The following is a 23,408-nucleotide window of genomic DNA, read 5'->3' on the forward strand; positions in this document are numbered from 1 at the left end:
CGGCCCAAACCGTCTGGAACAAACACCATTTTCAGTTCAATTCCAATCCCAGAGGCTCATGGGAACTCTGGACCAGCCCAAAGGTCAAAGGTCAACCAGAACAAGCACATTTCCAAAATCAAACAAGGAATGGTTTAAGTACAGCAGGAGCTCGAGATACGAGTTTAATTTGTTCTGTGATCGAGATAAAACATCAATCTGTTCAAATAGCAAACTAATTATATCCATTTAAAATAACTAAAATTATTTTAATCCGTTCCATCCCCAAACCACACTGAATTATGAAAAATAAACATTTTTAAATGAATAAAGACATGTACACTTTACTTATGCATAATGAATTGCGGAACAATATAAAGAAAGTTTTATAAAGGTTTTTTTGTATTGACTCGAGTCCTTGGTTGGAAAGCCATAATAATGCAAGTTTTCTCTCTGAAAAAACAAATAAACTTTAATTTTGTGAAGAACATTTAAGACTGGAACTGAAAGATATTTAAGATATCCAAAGTAAAACCAAAATCAATAAATAAAATGGAGATAAAAACAAATAAAAGAATGATCAGAACATCTCTGTAAACAAATTTATCATGTGATTAATTGATGCTACTCTTCTTTCCTGTCACAATAATGCACTACTTTATGAATATCAATCACTTTAAATTTGTTGTTATGAAATAAAATGAGTTTAAGTCCAAGCGGTTTTAACTCCTTTTAGTTAAAATAGGATGATGTGAATTAAAAAGTTGCTTACTTTAATTAATAATCATTAAAAATAACATTTCTGCTGCTAGTCAATTTCCCCTCCTGCTGCTGCTGTGTCATTTTAAACAGACTGGCAGGTAGAGGTCATCTCTGGTGTGTTCAAGTGCAGTCAGGGTTTTTTTTTTTTTTTTTTAATCTTTTTCAGGGTGGGGACACCTCAAACGGCGTGCAAAGCGTCATAACAGGTTTAAAGATATGCAGCTGAACGTGACTGGAGTGAGAAAGTGGGATTGTTTCATGGGGAAGAAAAGCAGCGTGTCATGAATTAGCAGGGAGAAAGTAAGAGATGAGTGTAGCAGTTAGAAACGTGGCGGTGCAGCCAGGCGGCGAGTGCTGACTGGGCTTTCTGCCTCCCCTCCCCCTACCCTCCATCCAAACCAAAAACAGCATCAAAGCAATCAAAATGGTAATGTTAGGCATGAATGGGGCCCATCCCCCTCCCCTCCTCTCCTCTTCCTCCTCCTGCATTAAACTCTGCAGAGTTTTTTTTTACTCTCCATGTTGTAGAGAGGTGGGAGGGGGTGGAGGGAGAAACCACCCCCATTTTTCTCTCAAAATGGAAACTTCCACTACAAAACTGAAAAAAAGAAAGAAAAAAACAAAAACAAGGATAAAAAGATTCACCCTCCTACGCCTCATTGTTCTACAGAGATAGATTTCTTTTAAACACAAGTTTTAACCCTAAACTAAAGCTTGAAAAGAAAATAATAAAACAAGCAAAGCATGACGGGAAAAGTGTTGGATGTTGTTGCTGTGGAAGTTGGGTCGGTGCAGCAGCAGAACCAGGAGGAGCTGACCGTGGTGCTGAACGCTCAGCATCCGCCCTGAGCTGCTTCCTCCCCGGCTGCACTGCGCGCAAAGTTACCGACAGGAACCGCGAAGGAGCCGCAGCAGCACAGCCATAAGAAATATCAACAAAGAAAAGAAAAGAAAAGAAAAGTGAAAGCGTGATTAAGAGCGAATCAAACGGATCGATGTTTGTCACGTGACCGAAGAAGAAATAATGCCAGCAGACAGAAGCGTAAAGTAACCAAAGCGAAGTGTTTTACTGCGTTTTAACACGAAACGGATCCAGGCTGGGCTGGTTTCTGCTGCGGAGCTGAAAAAGTCTGAGTCAGGCCACATACTCTCTCCGGCTCTCCTGAAACATGTCGACCTGCTGAAGTTCGTGTCTGATTCGAAGCTTCCGACTGAAGCTGCTTCACTAAATGAGCATTCCGCTGTTTTTAAAGGGACTCTGTGCTGGATTTCAGCAGCTCCACTTTGAAATTTAAGATACTTTGATGACTCAAAACTGGACTGGATCATTTCTAATGCATAAGAAACTATATTTGTATTTTTAAATTAAAGTTTATATGGGACAGTTTAGCAATATATCGCATCTAGATGAGACTAGCATAAATTACTCTAAACAGATTAATGAAAACTATTGCATTTGTAAATTTTAATGCTTTTTCCACCATAAACAGGACTCATCTACTTTACAATACAATAAGTTGGATCTGATGTATTTCAAACTAAACACAAAGTCTTCAAAACACAGTTTAGAATATTTGCGACCTTTCTTATTTGTAAATAGCCAAAAACCTTAGACTGGATTCCTTGTGGCATCTAAAATAAAGTTTTAACTGGATGACGCTAAACCAACTTCAGTATTAAAAATTCATTCTGATGTTTGTGAAAACTTTTTTTTATACAAAAACAAACTTTTTGCTTTATTTATGTCAGAAAATTATCCTTTGGGATATTTTCTTTTTCTTCTGTTACAATATGTCTACAAAGTATTAGAAAATATCCCAAAGGCAAAACTATTAGTAAATATTGTTATATTAATCATAAACTATGCCTATTTTCTGTTGTGATGTTTTGAATTGAGCATTAATGTGAAAAATGCAAATTCATAACTGTTAGCCAACAATTACTGCACTTCAAACAATCCTTTCTGGTATAAATATTGCATCTACTAGTATGCAGTGAAGGTCCATATCACCAAGGGCAGAAAATCGTTTCTATAATTCATAAAGGTTTAAATAAATCAGAAAGAATATCTTTGGTATAAATATATACAGCAGTTACTGGACTAGTCAAAGTAATGCCATTTCTCTGATAAACACTAGGAGTGAGTGGAACGCATTTTGAAATTATCACAATATTTTGTGGTATTTGTTGCCACAATAACAAAAAAATAATCATTCACAGACATTTTAGGGAACAATAAATACATCTCACAGCTCCACAAACACAAATACTTTCTTAAAAACAGCAAACATTTTGTAATAGGCTTCTTTAGCACAACAGGGACATAAAACAGCATGAATTCTATCAGTAAGCTGTACAGAACAACTTAATTTAATTATATTTTTTAATTAATTGATGCTCTCCTGGAAGAAACATTGAATAAAATAGTAACAACCTGGCATCATTACTTGTAATTTATTATGATAAATCAAAATTCTTATAATTGCTACAATAAAAGCCCATACCTACTAGAATCAAATGTTTAATATTCATAAATACACAATTAAAACTAATAAAAGTTGCATAAATCATAGAATAGAATAGAATTCAACTTTATTGTCATTGCACTGTCACAAGTACAAGCAACGAAATGTAGTTTGCATCTATCCAGAAGTGCTGTAGATATATATTTGGTCATAAACTGTGTTAGAAAGAATGTCTGACTAGTGTAAAATAACTCATTAAAGTTCAACCCCGATTAAATACTGGGTTTTTCTAGCAAGACTTAGACCAGTCCAAATATTTTTGTTTTACCAGCTAGAGCAAGCTAAAGCTAGCTTAGACGCCTTAAAAACTGCGGAATGGCCCTTTACTGGACTACCTCCATCCGCACACCAACTTCAGCCCCGTTCGACCCACTCAAAATGGACGCTAAAATCTTTCAACATTGCACAAGTTTGAGAAGAAAAGATGGCCACTTTTCCATCCAATGCGTAGCTACGGACACTTCAGAGCTGCAGTCCTCCCCCCAGGGGGCTGTTTGAAGAAACTTCCCAACACTCAAGTCAATGTGAGACGAATAAAAAGGCAGGCTGGGTTATTTCTGGGAGAGAGTTGATGATGTTAACCGGAGCAGATTTATGCTGATAAAGTTTCTGCCTCACTCCGCCGAGCAGCCAGCCATACCGGCTGGAAGCCCGGAAACAAACCGCTAACCTGTGGGTCCAGCTCCATCCCAGTTTCAAAACAATTCGGCAGCAGAAAAAAAAAATTTAAAAAAATCACGGATTTCTGAAAGTGTGTGAAGTTTAAAACAGGGAGGTAACAAAGCGGGCTCAGTTTGTAGCAGCTCATAAATATTCAGGTCGCGTCCTGATCGCCACAGTCAGCCAGCATTCCCGCATCAACACTCCAAATTCTCCCAGAAAACAGCCTCCATCACCGGACAAAGTAGTGCAGAAAAGTAGCTTTAATTGTTGGTCTTGGAAGTGACAGACATTCCCATTCTCAGCGGCATGTCGCATAGTTTTCCTTCCCCCTCGGAGTGTTTGATCTCTCACTCTCCCAAACAGCGATAAATAGGGACAGAAACAACACCATGTTTCACTTACCTGATGACACTGGAGCTCCACTTTCAGCGCCTCTTGTAGGCCTTGTAGTTCCATGTTCCCACCAGGAAAACACTTTTCTCCCACTTTGGACGCGGCCGAGACCAAGTTTAAGTGAATTAAAGATTTTTTTAAAAGCGACAATAACAATTGAAAGAAGAACTACTCCAGGCTGCAGAGCAAGTTCTCGCTTCTTTTTACACAGGCTGGGACTCATCACCCACTTTCCGCCCGTCTCCAAAAGTGCTCCAAACCCCACAGAACGGGCCCGAGTCCGGCACGGCTGCTCTCCGGGGCACAGTAGAACTTGGACGGGTCCAAAGCGGTACCGGTTCGCCGTTCCTTTCGGTAATTTCGAGTTAAAAAACGGGGACTATATTTTGTCCGAGTCCGCGCCTTGATTTCACTTTGCCTGAGGAAAAGTTGCGCTTCGGCTGTCAATGGTAATTCTGAAGTTCCCGGATGGAGCAGACCCCCACTGACTGGGCATGCGCACTAAACACATGGAGTCAAGTAAAGGAATCACAGCCAGGAGTGATTTCTGAGCTACAAAGTGTTTTTGTTATACCTGTAGAGACAAAATAACTTCGCTCTATACATATTTACATGTCTATATATTATTTTAGTAGTATTAATGAACATTTATTGTTAGAAATGTATTGCTTGTCTTTGCCATTTTATCTATTATTCAGCTGTACAATATATATTTTCTCTATATAACAAATTCAGACAGAAATACGGCTATGCGAGCCATATTTACTGCCACATTAATGCACAAAACACACATATCTTCTCATTTAGTTATCTAAACTGATTCACATATTCAAACAATATTTTATTTAACTTTACCTAACCCCAAAAATATGTTTCAAGCAGGATCTCAATCTGAAATTGTAAAAAATAAAACTTAAGTGAATAAAATCATCAATTTTTTAATGCTAGTGTTTCATCAATAAAGTTTAGTTTGACTGGGAGATTAAAAAAGTAACAAAAATGATTTACACATAAGAAGCAAGAAGGTGAGCAGAGACACATCTGTACCTTAATCAGTCTTAATATTATACTGGTTGAACTGTTCAGCCATTACACTTTGGTTCCCATTGAAGACTGCATCCATTTTTTCTGCTCCCTGAACAGTTATATTCCAACCACTTTCACATTTCTCTGCTTGTCTCATAAAAAGTTCAGTTTCTTGCAGCTCAATAATTCATATTTAACTGTGGATTATTTTCCTCAGCTTGTAGCAGCCAGTAGTTCTGCCTGGGCTTTTAGCAGGTGGATGAGAATTACATGGAGTCATGCAATATAAGGAGAAACAGTCTTTCTGGTTAGGCTGTTGTATTCTGCTCCCTCCTCATGAAAACTGCTGTCACAGTTCACTGGAATATATTCACCTAATAAACTTCATTATGTTTGAACTACAGTTCACATTACTGTGTTGGACTAATACAAAAATAGTGTTTTGTTTTCCTGAACATATGTTTGCTTTTTATTCGTCAACATTTTATTTTCAGTTTAAACAACTCCACTTATTGATAGCTCTTTTCAAAACCATCCATAATTCTGATTTAGTTTGACCAAAGAGTCTCCACTGCAAGGTTTTTACACCTAGAGATGAATATTTTTACCCCTTTCACTTTGCAACACAACTCAAGCTCAATCAAATTGAGTGGAAAGCATCTGAACACATTATATTTTGCCACAGATTCTAGGGTGGATTTGAGTCTGGGGTTTGACTAGACCATTTCAACTTATTTCAACATTATTCAGCTTTTGCGCTGGGTAACACTTTAGGTTTTCTGTCCTGTTTTCAGGTAAACAGAGAACATATCTTCTCCCAGGATTGCCCTGTATATGCTGAGTGCCCTATGATTTGTAACAAATCATTAGTTTTTTCTTTCCAGTCTACACAAAAAAGGAAAATATGTCAAGTACTGTCAGCAGCTCCAACCCCAACTGAGTTACATGTGTCTGCAGCACCTCCAGAGTTACCCTCAGCCTCTTAGCTGCATCTCTCATTAATGCTCTTCTTGCCCAGCCTGTCACTTTTGTGTCATAATTCTGCCATTTTTGAATAATGAATCACAGTCCGTTAGACGTTCAAACCTTGAGATATTGTTTTATAACCTTATCTTGCACTAACTTTCTCTAGAACTTTTCTTTGAGCTGATGGAGTTTACCAACAAACTCCATCTGTTCAGAGATGGGGTTTATTGGTAATTGGGTTTAAAGTTAATTAGTTGCACTGGCATTTATTTTGGAAAAGAAAATTAATATAAATGTACAAAGTTCAGTGCAAACAATGTGTAATTTTAATTTTAAATCATGCTTTTACACAACTTTGTTTGGTCTATCCCATAAAATCCAAGTAAAATACTTCAACTAATAAAGGTCTGATTTGGTTTACTGTATTTTAGTAAACTGGGGGTTTATTTTTGCTTTATTTTTAACTTTTAAACAGTTCTGTTGTTTCTTCACACTCCAACATGGATCATTACCACAGTGTAACAGCAGGTTTAAAAATGGCAGCATGAACATTCACAGTTACAACTTCCTGAGAGAGAGCAAGGAAGTACAAAAGACAAAATGTAGATTTGACTTTTAAAAGCCTCTAAATGAAGATGTTTTTATGAAGCAGTTGGCTCTGCAAACACAAAGAGGTCAAACGGTTCAGGTTGTTCTCAGAAATCCTCCCTGTTCTCCCCCATTTCTCTCTGCGTTACCCACACCTCCTCCTTCCTCTTCCCACCTCACCTTAGCGATGATTGGTCAATGATGGAAAGAGGGCGGGAGCGCTGAGCCAATCAGGAGTTGTATCCTTAGAGCGACAGGGAGGACAGCCAGTCAGGAGCAGAGGGGGTGGGGCTGCTCGCAGGAGTATGTGATCTGAGAGTTGATGAGAATCAGAAATGGCAGTTAATGTTTGATTTCGTAGTTTTAGTCGACGGAACCAACTTTAATATGAACAATTACATCCCAGTGAAACAAATATGGGGGCTACAAGACACTAAACAATCCTTTTGGGTGTTTTAAAGTATGTTTAAAGTCACAATGAGAAGTAAAACAAGAGAAAGTAGCACCATGGACAGAGGAATCGTCTCTATCCAAGCTTCACTCCTCATTTTAGCTAACAACAACAACACCGCTGAGCTGAAAAAGGTTTAGCTCGTGTAAACATTGACCAGAATTACTGAGTAAAGTTACAGCAGTGTCGGCAGCTTCCCTCCAGCTAACCCCCTCCCCCAGCCGGACAGCTCTGCTGCTACAACCGCTGCTAATTTCCATTTCACGGCTGAACGGCTGAAACTCCCGAAGTCCTCCCGGTGCTGCTCCGTCACCGACACAGACTTCACATGAAGACAGCAGCTGCTTAACTGTTTCTACTTTCATTTACTTTCCTGCAGAGCTGCAGCAGGAAGGTCATTCTGAGCCCCCACCACCCAGTGCTTCTGTTCAACCATTATTTGGATTTTATGTGGCGTTCAGGTCGTGGTCGGACTACTGATCATCCACGATGGAGAACAAGGACAAAGCTTTTGTTTCAGTTTTCCTCCAAACTTCTAGAAAAGCTTTAAATAGACTGAAAAACATAATATAGCTGAAAAAATCCACACAAACCGGGAAGAAGATAAAAGCTAAAAAATGAGTCAACAACAACCAACAAGATTAAACTAAAGATGAGTATTTAATACAGTAACAACAAAAGCTCATGCTCACAATCCCACAAGGTTTAATTTTTTGCAACATTACAAAGAAAAACATCAAAGTGTTTTATTGAATTTTATCCCAAAAGAATGGAGATTAAAATAACACATGCTGTTTTAGAAATAAAAATCAGAAAACTGGCATGCATTTTTATTCAGCCCTTTTTACACTGGTAAACTTAAAAACCCAGAGCAACCAATGGCCTTCAGAAGTTACCTGATTGGTAAACAGAGTTTGTCTGAGAACATTAGCGGAGAAAAAGGATCATGAAGACCGAAGAACACAGCTAATATGTCAGAAAGAAAGTTATAAAGAAGTTTAAAGCTGGATTACGTTTATGAAACAATTAAAACAAAACCCAACTAAATATGGCAGAACTGCAAACCTCTAAAGTTGTAAGACAAGGAGAGAATTAATTAGGAAAAGCAGCCAGGAAGACATAAACATACTGGTTGCATTTGTGGAAATAGAAATAAATTTAGGGTTATCAATATGATTAAATAACATCAACAATGTTCTGAACCACTGCAGAATTAACCCAAAGAGGAGAATCATGCAGCTATCAGGTGAAGTTTGCATCAGACTGATTTTCCCTTTAAAGCGGTGGAGGAACCCAAACAGACTTTCTATCAGCTGGACGTTAGTTTTATCTCACAGTCCACCTCGGGCCAGGCCTGGACCAGCCATCTGTCATTTCTGGCAGAACCCAGCGAAGCCTGGCTGATCCTGCCGTCCGCCTGACGAGAAATGTTTAACGTGGGATATTTAGAAATCAAACAGCCTGCAGCGGGCAGCTCGACTGGCCACAAACACAAACAGTCTGAACATCACTGTGTGATCGTCACCATTCATTTGCCTCCAGTTCTGAGCAAAGACATTAGCAACAGAAATAGAGTTTATGAGTTCAGATGTGGATAAAAATAAAGAAAACAGAGCAGGTGTTTTTATTTTTATTCTGGGTAATTCAGTTTGCTTTGTAACACATTTTTTAACTGAGAGATTAAACACTGAACAGGGAAGAATTTTTTTTTTACTGAAATCCTTTCATTTTATTTATCAGGTTAGTCTGAGCAGGACGTTACTTCATTTTACACGACATAAAAATAGAATTCCAGTCTGCAATAATGAAACAACTGGATTATAATTTAATACATCAGTATTTATCAAACAATCTGCTTCATAACCTTCACACCATCAACAACAGCACACAACATCCAAATATGTTGGATGGAAGGCACATTTCATCCACTGGTTGGTTATATTATCAATTCTCTTGATTGATTGAGTGATTGATTGATTGGTTATTTCTTTCTGACTTGTGCCTTGATTGATTCTTTGCTATGTTCCTTGTTGGGTCTGTTGTTGGTTCCAGTGGTTGACTCTTTTGGTTAATTTCCAGGTTGTTTCCTTGGTTAGTTCCTTTGCAGGTTGATTTTTCTGATCAGTTTCCAAACTGGATTCATGTTATGCTCCCTGACTGGTTTTCCTTTAAGGTTTCCTAATTTGTTCTCTCGTTGGGTCTGTGGTTGACTCTTTTGGTTAAGGCGTTTCCTTGTTTAGTCGTTCCCAGATTGATTATCCTGATCAATTTCCTAGTTGTTAGATCCCTAATTGGTTCTCTGTTGGTTTCTTTATTGGGTTCCTGAGTAGTGTTCTTGATAGTTTATTTAGTTATTCTACATGTTTTTCATCCTGCCATTGAAGCACTTTTTGACTTTTCTCTAAAGCCTCTCAGTCTCTGGTTTGATGTCTGTGTTTGAATCTTTTTGTTGCATCTCTGCTGGTTTCATGGTACAATGAAAATACAACAAGAGGCTGTAAGCTTATTTCCTTCACCAGTTTTACCGGCCAACTGACCAACTCAGCTGTTATCACAGCTGCTGCTGAGTAACTTCCAAGTCATTTCACTCAACCAAGAACCTCTGGACAACTGCATTGGCCAACCAACAAGTTGTACACAGAAGAGACTTCTGCCACCAGTTAAACGTGTCCTGATATTACCAGTGGTCCTCCATCACCAGAGCTTTAAACGGTTGCTCAACAACCTGCGTTGCCGCCTGCAGGCTGTGGAGAGGGCAACGTTTCCTGTTTTGCTGATGAACAGATACTGTGACATTTTCAGGGATTGTGTCTTTGGGCTTATAAAAGGTAAATGTCAGCCAGGATCAGTCAGAGAGCTGGCGGCAGAAATCAGAGCAGAGAAATGTACCTGAACACACACACAGCTCATGTTGGCTTTATTAAAGCCTGGGCCAATTCTCACCGTCAGTTAGACTGTTGGGTTTGATTAAGACGAAATCAACCTTTTCATATCAGGTGTTGAGGTTTTGTCTATGCTCCCAAATCATCTCAAAGATTATAAACATTACATTAGATTATAAAGACCATAAGTCAGTTTCTAATGTCAGTAAATGCTGATCTTGATGGGGTATGGGAACTCTGAGAGATCCTCCTGGTTGGTTCTCTGGTTACTTCATTTAGTTGGTTCAGTTGATTGGTTGCTTGGTTCTCCTAGTTGGTGCCATTGGTTGGTTTGTTTGCTGATTCTTCTGACCGGCTTCCTGTCCAGGTAGTTTCTTGGTGCATTCACTGGTTGCTTCACCAAAGAACTGGACAAGGTGTTTCTTTTCTTCACAGAAAGGTTTGCATTCTTGATGTGACTTCATGCTGCAGAGGGATCAGAGACCGCGGCTCTCCACCTCTGGCTCCAGATTCTTTGAAAGGTTTCATGATTTTCTGCTCTGTGGAGGAAGAAAGACACAAATCCCTTCCAATCTTTATAAGAGGAACATTGTTTTCCATCAGTCTTGTGATTTTCTTACTTGTTCACACCTTTTTACAGAGTTTCTGTCTGTAATTGGATAAATTAAAATAACATGAATGGATCGCAGCTCTTCAGCGTCTCAGCTCTCTGCACCTGTCAGACTTCAGAGGATGTTTTTTGTCTCCTGCTGCTCTGCTGACAGTGTGAAGGTAAAGCTGCTGAAGCGATACTCTCAACAATCACACACCGCAGCGAGGCGATGACCCACTTCTCTCTTTCAGAGCTTATTTCCTTTACTTCACCAAAAATAAATAAACACACAGTCTGCTGCAAAGTTGCTTTGGCGCCCAGCCGAGCAGATAAAGCCAGCAGCTCTGCCTCCAAGCTTGTGGCTTCACAACGAAATATAAATAAAATTAGCCGTCTGATGGGAGAGGCAGAAAAGTGGATAGTTTGGCTGGTAGTTGTCAGGCAGCAATAATGTGCTGACACATTGATGATTCAGGGTGTGTTTGTGTGTCAGAAGGAGGCAGAAAGCTGCAAAATAAACAAGCAGAGTCATGAAATCGGATTTGATTCAACAGGATTTTCAACGTGGAAGGAAAATATGCAGCCCACTGTCAGAAAAAAAACAATTTATAAAAATATTTGTAGTTTAAAACTAGAGCTGGGTGATACATTGAATTTTCTGTTTGTGAAGATTTCATTTTGGAGAATCTGTAGTATTATTTTTTTCACCAATTAGAGTTATGTCAGCACACCCAGGGCCGCCATCTTGTTTTGGAGGATTGTATTTGTTGGACTTTGATTTCAGGTCAACTTTGAAAAACAATGACTATATTTTCTGTAATTTGTTTTGTTTTTCAAGAAAAGTAAAAAATAGATTTAGAATCGTAAATTTGATTTGGTATTTTCAGCCATATTGCCCCGTTATATTAAAATTCAGTTCTCATTTTATTTGTATGGAACTACAGAAAAGTCAAAAAATTAAAAATTTGCCATACAATTTAAGAATAAAAAAATCCTCCCTGTCCCTAAAATTCAATTAAAATGTAATTTTTTTATCTTCTGCTATTTATTTTGTCTTATTTACATTTTCTTAAAAACCGTTTTAGAGGTTTATGGTACAATTTACATTTTTTCCCTTTTTTTTCAGATAAATTTTTAAAAGTACTGCCAAAAAGTTTTTACTTGTTTGCAATAGTGCTCAATGATTAGTTCTAGTGCTGTAGTTTTTACATCCAATCCATAAGAGCTACCAAAGATTAGCTGCAGTAGAAACTCAAGGATATTGATGAAAAGCTGTTTGATAAATCCTGATCATCCAAACCACCTCAGATGAATCAATCCAATAAGCAAAATGGGACATTTTCAAAATGGCTTCAATCCAGACACAGTTTAGAGTCTTTAGTCAACAATATACCTGAAGAAAGGCCTGACCTCCCTGGTTAAGATCCATTAATCTGGTTCAGGCATGTCAGAGAAGGAATGTGTCTTCGCTCCTGTTTGATCTGAATTCATTATTAATCAGTATAATTCAATCATCTCCATCTGATTATCTCTGAGTCCCTTCAGTGTTTGTGGAGCTACTTCATATCAGAGCAAACAGTCTGTAATCAGCAGCTTTAACGAGGCTGATGGGTGAATGTGTTTATCGGAGTGATATTTCCCAGGTGGGAGCTGGATGTGAAGCAGCAGGGAGGAGGAACTCCTACAAACCTTCAGACGGCGAACTGCTGCTGCAGCTGCATCCAGCAGAGAGGCATCAAACGCCGCCTTCATGCAGCTGCTGCATCTTTTCTGTTCCGACTGATGAGAAACGACAGACTGCTGCCTCTCTGCCTTCATCTGCACCTGGACGTCAGGATGACCCGAAAAGCAGCAGCAGAAATCCTGTTAACACAAAACAAGCAGATCCTCAATCAACTGATGTTAATAAGACATTTATGTTTGATATTAATAAAAATAATTAGCAGTGTTTTTATTACAAATGTGTGCAAACCTCTGTCAATATTCCACTAAAGTCAAAAAAACACAATACTGCAATGGCAGTGTTTCCATTAAGCAAGAAGCAAAACTAAAATCACATGTGAATAAGTTTGTTCACATGATAAGTCATTAAAAACATGCAGGCTGTGGTCCTCCAATGACTTCCTGTTTTCTTCTTCTTCATGGTTTGCACCAGTAGCAACATCCGGTTGTTGATCGATTCATGCGATGTGAAAAACATGTTTCCATTGCAGTTTTGCAAAATAAACCAATTTTGGTACAGCCAAAAAAAACTCTCATCCTAGCGCCAAAACTTCATATCAACTAAGGAGAGTTTTTCCAAAGTTGCCTGGTTTCCATTAAGCAAATATATTTTTGAAATGTCAAATGGTTCAATTTAATGGTCAGTTGGAAACACAGCTACAGATAACTTGATTAAAACCTGGTTTGTTTAGATTGTTTCTGTATTGTTATATTTTACTCTATTCTCACAGATTAAACAGGTTTATTTTATTTGTTTTTTTTTTCATTCATTTACAGTTTATAATGAACATATCACATGTCCATTAGTCAATAGCAGCCGGTTTGCACGTCACTCACCTGAAACATCAGGCTGAATCTAAACATCACAGGTATCTGGAGGAAATCCAGCATTCAACCAGCACAAAATGCTGCCAATGAGAGAACATACTGGTGCATTCAAGGAGATCGGGATTATTATGCTTCATGCGAGTCTTTTTAAATCTGTTTGCAGCTATTGATGCACATTTTTTCCACTGAATCTTGTTTTAAAAGGCTTCGACTTCTGTGTTAAAGCTCAGATAATTTAAATATGTTTTATTTTTCTCTTAATGAAACCAACTTTGAAGGTCATTAAGAAACATCAGCTCTGCTTCATTTCCAGTAATTAATGTCCACATGACCCGGTAATTAATTCAAGCCAATTACAGCTGCATTTGAGCCTAACTGAGCTGTAGATCTGTGAGCTGAGCAGGCAATTAGAGCGGAGATGTATGAAATGTTGCATTAAATAAAGTGACAGTCAGATGTTAATGATTTAATCACATATAATTAGTCTGAGGAAGAAATCTCAGGGCAAACTGGAAATCATGAAGACTGCTGGTTGCACAAAACCCTTCAAAAAACCCTCGATTTTAGGTTTCTGTCTGTTCACTGCTGGGTTTTAAAATGAATGAATGAAATATTTGAAATAAATAAATGAGTAAATGAATGAGTGAATAAACATACTTAAAGAAATTTGTTAATAAATGAAAAAATTTGTTAGATAAATGATAAAACAGATGAAAAAAATAACTCAAATATGAATAAGTAAAAGGATGAATGAATGAATGAATGAATGAATGAATGAATGAATGAATGAATGAATGAATGAGTAAACTACTGAACTGATGTGATGAATCAGGGAATTAACAAAAAGATGAATGAAGGATTGTTTTCATGACACATGAGGATCCTGCCAGAAGCTCTGCTGTTCCTCGTTTACATTAATCCGCCATGTTGGAAATCCCCTGGCAGCTGCTGATCGATACCTCCTGATCCCGCTCAGGTAAAACCGGGTCATTAATTCTGCTCACGGCTCTGAAGCCCGGTTATTTACATCCCGACCCTGCTGAGATCCAAGGAGCCCGGCCCGACTCGCTTTGAGCTGCCGCCTGTCCCGTCCTCCAGCTGGGAGGGGCCCCACGCTGGGTCCGGGAGCCCCTTGCTGAGCCGGGGGCCCCGAATCTTCAGCAACACATGACGGCTGACTGTGCACAGCGGGACGGAGCTGCTGCTGGTTCTCAACAAGGTGGAGAGGAAATTACATTCATGACCAGGAAATCACATCCACATTTAACAGGTAAAACATACCAGCGTGAGAGTGATCCTTCACTGGAAATAAACTGACAGCTTTAAATCATGTTCTAGATGCTTCATTTCATAACTACTGTGTCCAGTTTTCAAACACAAACTGCAGAGTATAACGTTCTGCAGGAAATATCTGTATATTTAACAAAAAGTAAAACTGTGACAGGAGAAATGTCACAAAAATGAAGTTGTCATAAATAAATTGGTGTTTGTAATTTGTACATTTTACTTTAAGTGATTCATTGTATAGGTTGTTTTAATATTAATTACGGGAAAAACATAAAACATTTACATTAAAACATTGACTCTCGCATCATTTTAACCGTAAAATCAACAATGACAACACTATTTAACCGGGAAAGAATAAAAACTTTAACCTGTAATGTTACAGTGGAATTCAGGCAACCACAGCTGTTTGCTGTCAGTATATCTGTCACTTAATCAAATTTTACCAGTATCATTTAGAGCAGGTGTGTCCAAAGTGTGGTCTGAGGGCCATTTGCAGCCCTTTGAAGGGTCCTGGGCGGCCCAAATGGAGCTAATCTGGCCTGCAAGCTTAGGTGGTTGATGCAGATGGACATTTTTCAACAGTTTTTACAGATAAATAACAAATTCTTAAAAAGATTAGAAACAAAAAAAGAATATTTTTATCTATTAATGAGGTTTTTGCATTCATCTCAACTTTGGAGCAACTAGAACCACAAACCGTGACCTACTTTTTCTCCAAACAAATCTTACTTCTCATATACAAAAAAAAGCAACACTAAAAACATAACTATGAGCCTTGACTTACAAATCAACAAAATTCGAACCATTTTGTTCATTTTAATCAAATTAAAAATTACTTAGTTCAGTATTGAGCAGACGACATGAATAAAAGCCACCAAGAGTTTGTTTTAAAGACGTTATTAAAAAACCGTGCAATTTTTGGTGGCCCAAAGTGCTTTCAGCTTAACGACTTTGGCCCTCGTGGTAAAAATAAATATTTTCTTGCACTTTTAACGCTGTAAAAAAAAAAATCCCATAAACCTGCGCCATGTTTTTCAGATGAGGAAAGTAAAATGTTGCTGGCCCAGGGCAGCGAACAGGCTAGGACCGCCCCTGGCTGTAGATATAACACTATTAAACATTCCCCCAAGTTAGCAATCCTCAAATGTAAGCAAAACGAGGCTCCTGCTGCTGTCAGCCAAATAAAACAGTTTTCTGTGACTTCTGAAATCCAATCTGCTGTCAGTCCTACAAGGTTTCCATGTGTGCAGAATCAGCGATGAGGCCATCTGCTGCTGCTGAGAGGAAAACAATTGGCAGCCTAACAGCTCAATATTTGAACATATAAATGTAAAAGCAGAGATGTTGTGAAAACAATTCACTTTCTCCTGCTTTGTTTAGTTAGAAAATGCAGATGCTCTATGGAGGGAAAGCTTTGAAAACCAGCAAGCCTCCGTTTTAAAGGTGAAAATGTTTTATTTTCTTTACAAAAATAGAGGAATATTAAGAAGTGAATTGATTATGTTGTCACTGCAGAGGAACAGAATGATAAGTCTTTAAATGTGAGATCAATTAGCTGAAAACAATAAAAACAATAAAAAATTTAGATGAAATAATATTTATCGAACAGAAAGCAACGTGTTTGTTTTCCTGTAGGAATCCCTCAGGGCTTAAACCTCAGACTGATACTGTTTGTAACTCACATGGACAATTTACTAGATTAATGTCTAGACAATATGCAGACATTACAGTAATTTTTATACAATAAAAGCACCTTTGGATTTCAGATAAACTCTGGATGAATTAACAGAATTAGCTTGTTTGTTTACTGATGACTACAAAGAAAAATGGATGTTGAAAAATTAGCAGGAAGTTACTAACTGATAGTCTTTTGAGGCAGTATTTTTCCTTAGCAGGGAGAAACTCTCTTTAGTGTGGACTTAAAGAATCAAACTCTGATTTGAATAACATTTCAAATCATTAAGTTGTCTTGTGTCAGTAAATAAGAAGCTAGATTTGATGAAAACCTTTAAAAAGCTGCTGTCAGTCAGCTTCACAGAAACGTTTTACCCTCATTTCTCCGATTGCCAAGTGTTTCCATGTCTCCTCGCCAGCTGGTCAGGGGGTCTCCTGCTGCCGCTGGGCCCCACAGCTCACTTCCTTCTTTCTGCAGCACCTGTTTCTGTTTGGCAGAGCCGAGCGGCATCCTGAAAGCTTGGAGACGAGCCATCTGCTGCCCGACTCTGCACCATTTTACCCCCAATCCCTGGCGTCTTTCATCCTGGTGATTTTCTCCTGCTCTGTAACTGGGAGATGGAAGAAAAGCTGGAACAGCCTCACTGGCAAATCCCAAACAGCACAATTTAGCCGAAGGGGAAAGCTGTGAGGGTGGAGGTTAAATCAAAGCAGGATAAGTGCAGCAGAGAGGCTTTACCTCATGCAGGTCTTATCTCAAATGTTGAAAGTTAGTTTTGATCCAGAAGCCAAGTTTTTTTTTTTCTAACTTGTTTTAGGAATGCATGCTGAGCTGAATTATAATCTCATTACAGTCTTTGCAGTTAAAACACATAACTGGTCAACGTAGAGCTTTATTTAACTGCAACAGTTACTAAGAGGATTTTTATTTTTTTGCCAAACCAAGTAAGAGTGTAAGCTAAACGATCAGAGTTTTTCTTAATGCTTTTTATTTAATCAATAATAGTTTTTTAAAGATGAATCTGCAGAGATTCCACAGCAGATCCAGAACAGAAGCTTCTTTAGCTTTTTTCAAAGTCACGGATGATGGCAGAAGAAATTTCCCAACAATTTGAGTTGCCTGAGAATCAAAACTAACAAAGTTGCTTTAATACAAAACAGAAAAGTTATCGTCAGTATTTAGTCAGGTCACTGGCAACAAAAGCATCTCGTTCTTTGATCCTAAACATGATTGTTTGGGGCGACTGGAATTCAGCACAATAAGTTCCTCCGGTTGTGGACTACAAATCCCAGAACGAATGCCGCTTCTCTTATTACGCATGCGGGAAAAGGTGGGGCGCGCGGACTCAGCGGCTGTGTGAAATGGCGGCTCTGATTTGAAACACACTGAGGCGATTCCAGTGAATTTAGGAGAGGTTTTAAAACGGTTTGCTTCACTTGGATCAGCCAGACAGTCGCTCAGAGGGAGAGATCGGAACTTGTCCCGTATTAAAGGTTTGTCTACCTTTAATAAAATTGGTTAAGACAGATATTAGCGCTTTATACGTGGTTGTTAGCTGTTAGCTGCTAACAGGCCGCCCGGTGAGCCGCGGCTAGCCGGCTAGCTGAGCTAACACTGTACTCCGAGTCCAACAGCGGCATCATAACAGAGTCTGACAATCTAAAATAATACAAGTTTAACAGCACATCCCATTAAAGTTGAACATTTTGGAAGTTTGAGTTTTGATCCATGATTAATCCGCGAGGAAAGCTAATAAATGAGGCTAATTCGCTGTTAACTGCCAATAACGGCAGGTATTGCAAACATTATTTGAACTATAGTTGTTTAGATTTTCCCAGATCTTTGGAATTAATTCGTAGCTGTGTTAATATTTTATTTCCTGTTGCATCTTGTGTTGATTCACAACATTGGTTGCTTTAAAATGTTCGATATAAACTCAGAGGAGGATGGTCAGAAATTAGACCCAGGTAAGAATAGCACTACTGTAACAGATTTTCACTCAAGTAAAAAGTACTCAACAGTAATAAATACTACAACTAATTGATCAGGACCTCTGATTTAATATTTAAAATAACTCGCGGTAAACATAAAAATGTGAAGATATTACCAAATTCTGGTATCTTAAAGACTGAAATGAAAACATTAATCGAAATTAATATTTTTCAACTTGAATTTGTTTTGTAATTAACTCTTTTCCAAATTCTAATTTTTCAACATTATACCCATGAAACCAAGACCTAAAGTAACTGATGTGTTTATATGTCAAAAAGAAACAACTTTATAATAACAAAGATTGTGTATAAAAAAGAGGTCTCACTTTAACGTAAACAGTAGGTCTGTTTGGTGCCATTTTGGTTAAACTAAACTGGTTCTTCATGCAGTTAAGTTACTCACATTGAGTAGAGAATCCAGAACATTTACTCAAGCAAGAGTAGAGATACTCTAAATTTAATTTTTATTATTTTTTTTTTACAAAATGTTATTGAAACGTTTAGAATTTTTTTTTTTTACTAAAACGCACTAGAGGTTCTGTATTTGTTGGATTCATAGTGCTGAACAATATTGTCCTTTTATCTTCTTTAAATCATTTATTGGTTCTCATCAGGTTACCTTGGCTTTGTGGCAGCAGCAAAAAATAACAGAATATTTATTTATATGATTAAAACACTAAAATTAAGCTTGCTTTACATTATTTTGCACTACTTTTACTTACAACATAGTTTACTTACTTCTTGAGTTAAAAATATCAGATCAGGGTGAAAATAAGGATTAATCTTGTACTTCAGTAAATTTTTCGCTCTATTATGCATTATGCTCCTTAGAAAAACACAAACTGAATCATCTGAGACTTGAACGAAAACTGTGACCCGACTCACTGAAAGTAGGAAGTTTCTATAAAAGTCCACCTGACTGTCGTCTAGAGTAACTATTAATTATTGAAGCTGCATTTTAAATCTAAAGCAGCCAATCAGAACCAGATGGAATGAGGAAGAGTTTCCTCCAGCTGATGACGATGATGGTGATGTTCTCCTAGAGCAGGTGTGATGGCGAAGAGGATCGCTGATAAGGAGCTGACAGACAGGAACTGGGACCTGGAGGAGGAGGGGGAGGAGGTAGGTTCACGACGCCGCATTGTCGTTTTGTATGTGAAGGCAACATTGCTGACCTGTGATTGGCTGTTCTCCACCAGGCCGGGACGTTTTCTATTGCGAGTGAGGATGTGTTGAAGAGCCGCGCCATAAAGAAGGCCAAACGCAGAAACACTGGAGGAGAGGTAGAACCACTTCCTGTTTCCCCCCGCTAGCCGCTGCTAGCCGCTGAACTCACCAAGGTCTGTTTGTGTTTCAGAGCGAAGGGGGAGGAGCTTTCAAAGGGTTTAAAGGCTTCTCCATGGCAATGCCCTCGACCCCGCCCTCCAGCAGCCTCACAGGGTTCTCCGGGTTCGGAGGTACCGGCAGCTTTAAAGGCTTCGGAGGCATGAGCAACGGAACCGGCTCCACGCCTTCGTTTGGAGGATTCCCGGCTGCTGCAAAGGCCGGTGAGGAAAGCTGTCGTTACCGTAGCAACACTGAATGCCTCATCTTTAACAAACAGTCGGCAGTTATTCGTGTTGATGCACCACGAGTTTCAGATTATCATCACGTTGGTAAAATCATGTTAGATGAGTAAAAGTGTCTCCAGCTGTTAAACATTCAGTTGAACATCTGGATGAGCTCTGCAGGTTTTTAGTTTCAGATTCATGTCACAGGAAAGGAAAGATTCTATATTTTATTTTTTGAGATTATTGTACCACTTTCAAAAAGATAATGATAAATATCTTTAGCCTGTTAATGTGTAAAATATGATCTAAATCACTCAATTTATTGAACCACAAAGAAAAAAAATACTTTTATTTAGTAGATTAAACTAGCATTTAGCACAAAAACAGACTTTTCCAGTTTTGATGTCTGATCTGCTGTTTATAGTCTGATTCTTTATTTTTGATCTTTTACATTCAATCCAGCATGTTTAGGAAACACACACACACACCTGCAGTACATGCACCTTCATGAGGTCCAGGCTTCTCTGCTGCTCTGTGATGCAGTGCGATGAGGAGGGGGCGGGGCTTGTTTGCCCCCTCCATCTCTCTCTTCCTGCTCCTCGATCACTTCCATCTCTTTCTCTCTCTCTCCTCTCAGGTGTGGCGTTCAATGGGCCGTCCTCAGCCCAGCCCGGCGCTGACATCGTGGCCCAGCAGACCAATGGCTCCGCCCCCGGCCCTAGCCCCGCCCCCTGCAGCCGCAGCAGGGAGTACAGCCGGCAGCTGACGGCGCTCAACCAGTCGGTGCGCGACTGGATCAGCAAGCATGTGAACGACAATCCGCTGTGCGACCTCAACCCCATCTTCAGGGACTACGAGCGCCACCTGGCCAGCATCGAGCGGCAGTACGGAGCCGAGGAGACGCAGCAGGGAGAAGCCTCCAGCCCCGCTCCTCCTGCTCCCTCTTCATCATCCTCCTCTTCCTCAGTGGCTCTGTTCTCCTTCAGTAAAACCTCGACAGAAGATCCGGGTCAGAAACGCTCCGGCTCGGCGCCGCTCCCTGCCGGCGTCTCCTTTAACTTCGGGCAGAAGGTGGACGCACCCGCCCTGGGGTCCTTGGCATCCAAACCGTCTGTCCCCAGCTTCTCCTTCTCATCCAATCAGAGCTCCCCGTTCGGACCCTCGGCTGCATTGTCCTTTGGCGAGACCAAAACTTCAGATCCTCCAGCTGCAGGTCACTAACATGGGCGCCAGCGTTTAACTCTTGTTCTGGGATATTCTGCTTCAAATCGGACATTAGTGCTGTTCTTCTTGTTTACTGGAAGAAATCTGAACTTTTTCTCTCTTTCCTCCTTCCAGACGACAAAGACGAAGAATCGGAGGAGCCTCCCAAACCAGAGGTCAAGGAGATCAAAGAGGACGACGCCTTCTACTCTAAGAAGTACGTGTGAAAACTCCGGCGGCGGCGCTCAGACATTTACAGAAATAACGGAGCGTTTCCTCGTTTCCATCAGGTGTAAGTTATTCTACAAGAAGGAGTCGGAGTTCAAAGAAAAAGGCGTGGGAACGCTGCACCTCAAACGCACCGCAGAGGGGAAGACCCAGATGATCGTCAGAGCCGACACCAACCTGGGTAAAACACCTCTAAATTCCCACACCATCAGCCAGCCAGTAAACGCGTCCCAGACGAGGAGGAAGGTTCATCTCAGTAAAACCAGAAAATGAGAACATTTCTGACAAACTGAGTTTAGTGTTTTTATTAACTGACCAATAATCCCCAAAATTAGCAGAAATAAATGATATTTAACTTTTTGAATGTACTCAAATAATTATATTTTGAATCACATTACTGAGATGAACCTGCTTGTTTTATTGTTTCAGTCAAGTTTATAACAACCTGGGTAGAGAAAGATGATTTATTCAGATCTCACACCAGGTGGCGCTGCAGTGGGAGATCAGATAAACTTAAATAGATCCAGTTTTTGCTGAATGATCTCAAAATGATATTAACTCAGCTGTTGCATGATTGGACATGTTTAATTTAAATATTTTTATTTTATCATCCTCCATGTTCTCAGCAGCTGAATCTTGTTTTCAGACCCTCAGAATAATTAATCTGTAGTAAACTATTCAACTCACCTGATCAAAGTCGCTCATAAACGGGCTGCTGATCAGATGAGGCAAATGAAACTTTTCAATCAGGCGTTGCAGAAGCCACCTCAGAGCAGTGGTCAAACGGCTCCACCTGCTGGACAAACACAGGAAGTGCAGTCAGTCTGATTTATTGACGTAAAACGTTTAGTCCGAGTCTTCAGTCGCTTTTAAAGCCTTAAATTGAAGACAAAAAGTTGAGAGTTTTTATTCATCTGTTTGCTAATAAAAGTTTGATTTTTATTTTTATTTTTTCCTGGTCAGGAAACATCCTGCTGAACATCCTTGTGCCGCCCACCCTGCCGTGCTCGCGGGTCGGGAAGAACAACGTCATGGTGGTCTGTGTGCCGAACCCGCCCGTCGACGACAAAAACCCGAGCGTGGCCGTCCCCCTGCTGATCCGAGTGAAGACCGCGGAGGACGCCGACGAGCTACAGAAGACGCTGGAGGAGAAGAAAGGTTGAGGCGGAACCAAGCGGCGCCGCCTGACCCAGTCACCCTCACTCTGTTCCAACTCATCCTGCTAGATCAGCTGTTCAGTCATCATGCTGTGAAATGTTTTTGTTTAAATCTGAAACAGGTCGTAGTGCGACTACATTCCCTCTGGGTCCACGCTGCCGTCCCAGTTCTGTTCCGACCGAACGGATCAGGACCGGAGCGCGGATCCAAACGAGTCGGTTTGTTGGAGGAAATTGGGAAGAGGGGGTGAACCTCCAAACAAAGGGCCAGTCGATTTGGTTTTACAAATTATACACCTGCAGTAATTTTTGTTTTTATATATATATTTTAAGGAGCGTTTAAGAGTGAATCTGCTGAGTGAATGTTCTGGAAACTATTTATTGTGTCTGCAGGATTTTTACTCTGACAGAAGCTCGAATGAAACGGTGTGGGAGTGAATCAAAACACTTTTACTCTGTTGTCCTGTAAACACGAACTGTGGCTTTCCAAGTGTCCTTTGTTTGGCCTTCAGGATGAGACTCATTTGTAAAGAATAAAAGGAAACAAACAATCCTGGCTGGCATTACCTGGTTTTGTTTTCAAAAGCATCTAAATGACAAGTTTGTATAAAAAGTAAGTAAAGCTCAAAATTTTATTTTAGTAGCTTTTGTTTTCTATTCCTCATAGGTCAACATGGCCTGTTCAAGCATTTTGACGTATTCAAAATGCTTGAACACATCAGAATGCATTCATGGCATAATGCTTACACTGCCAGTCTACATAATACATTGGGTTGAATTCAGTTTGTTTTTATTAAATTTTAAATCCTCCAAAGTTCAAGTTCCAATGCACTCTGTCCTTCCACTTAACTTTACCAATAATATGCTTGGATATAGTGGCTTTTTCTGTGAGTTTTGTTTGTTGCACTTGGTGTTAAACTGAGTAAAATGTAGAAAACGC

At 39.5% G+C, this 23,408-nt stretch overlaps 2 protein-coding genes across 13 annotated transcripts in view; one reads left to right on the forward strand and one right to left on the reverse strand.

Moving 5' to 3' along the window:
• phf21b (PHD finger protein 21B) overlaps positions 1–23,408 on the reverse strand; it is a 65,934-nt gene that overhangs the window by 40,254 nt on the left and 2,272 nt on the right. For 3 of the 11 annotated variants that reach the window (XR_006369855.1, XR_006369853.1, XR_006369854.1), the window contains exons 3-5: positions 21,999–22,107; positions 12,517–12,690; positions 7,083–7,214 (exon numbers count right to left, since the gene is read on the reverse strand). Coding sequence is in view for 6 of the 11 variants with exons in the window: in XM_044108952.1 (XP_043964887.1) it covers positions 8,663–8,770; positions 12,517–12,690; positions 21,999–22,107 (391 nt within the window). In the remaining 5 variants the exon portion in view is untranslated. The other 8 variants (XR_006369856.1, XR_006369858.1, XM_044108953.1 and 5 more) reach the window with 7 other exon arrangements.
• On the forward strand, positions 17,658–23,021 carry nup50 (nucleoporin 50). Of its 2 annotated transcripts, none has more exons than XM_044108949.1 (8): positions 17,658–17,832; positions 19,374–19,452; positions 19,530–19,613; positions 19,688–19,877; positions 20,518–21,093; positions 21,219–21,300; positions 21,374–21,492; positions 22,275–23,021. In XM_044108949.1, the coding sequence occupies exons 2-8, from the start codon at positions 19,384–19,386 to the stop codon at positions 22,472–22,474; spliced, it is 1,320 nt and encodes a 439-aa protein (XP_043964884.1). In that variant the 5' UTR covers positions 17,658–17,832; positions 19,374–19,383; the 3' UTR covers positions 22,475–23,021. The 2 variants fall into 2 exon arrangements, with proteins under 2 accessions (XP_043964884.1, XP_043964885.1); XM_044108950.1 differs by having other exon boundaries at positions 19,379–19,452.

Source organism: Gambusia affinis, linkage group LG23 (genome assembly GCF_019740435.1).
Source record: "Gambusia affinis linkage group LG23, SWU_Gaff_1.0, whole genome shotgun sequence".
Classification (NCBI taxonomy): domain Eukaryota; kingdom Metazoa; phylum Chordata; class Actinopteri; order Cyprinodontiformes; family Poeciliidae; genus Gambusia; species Gambusia affinis.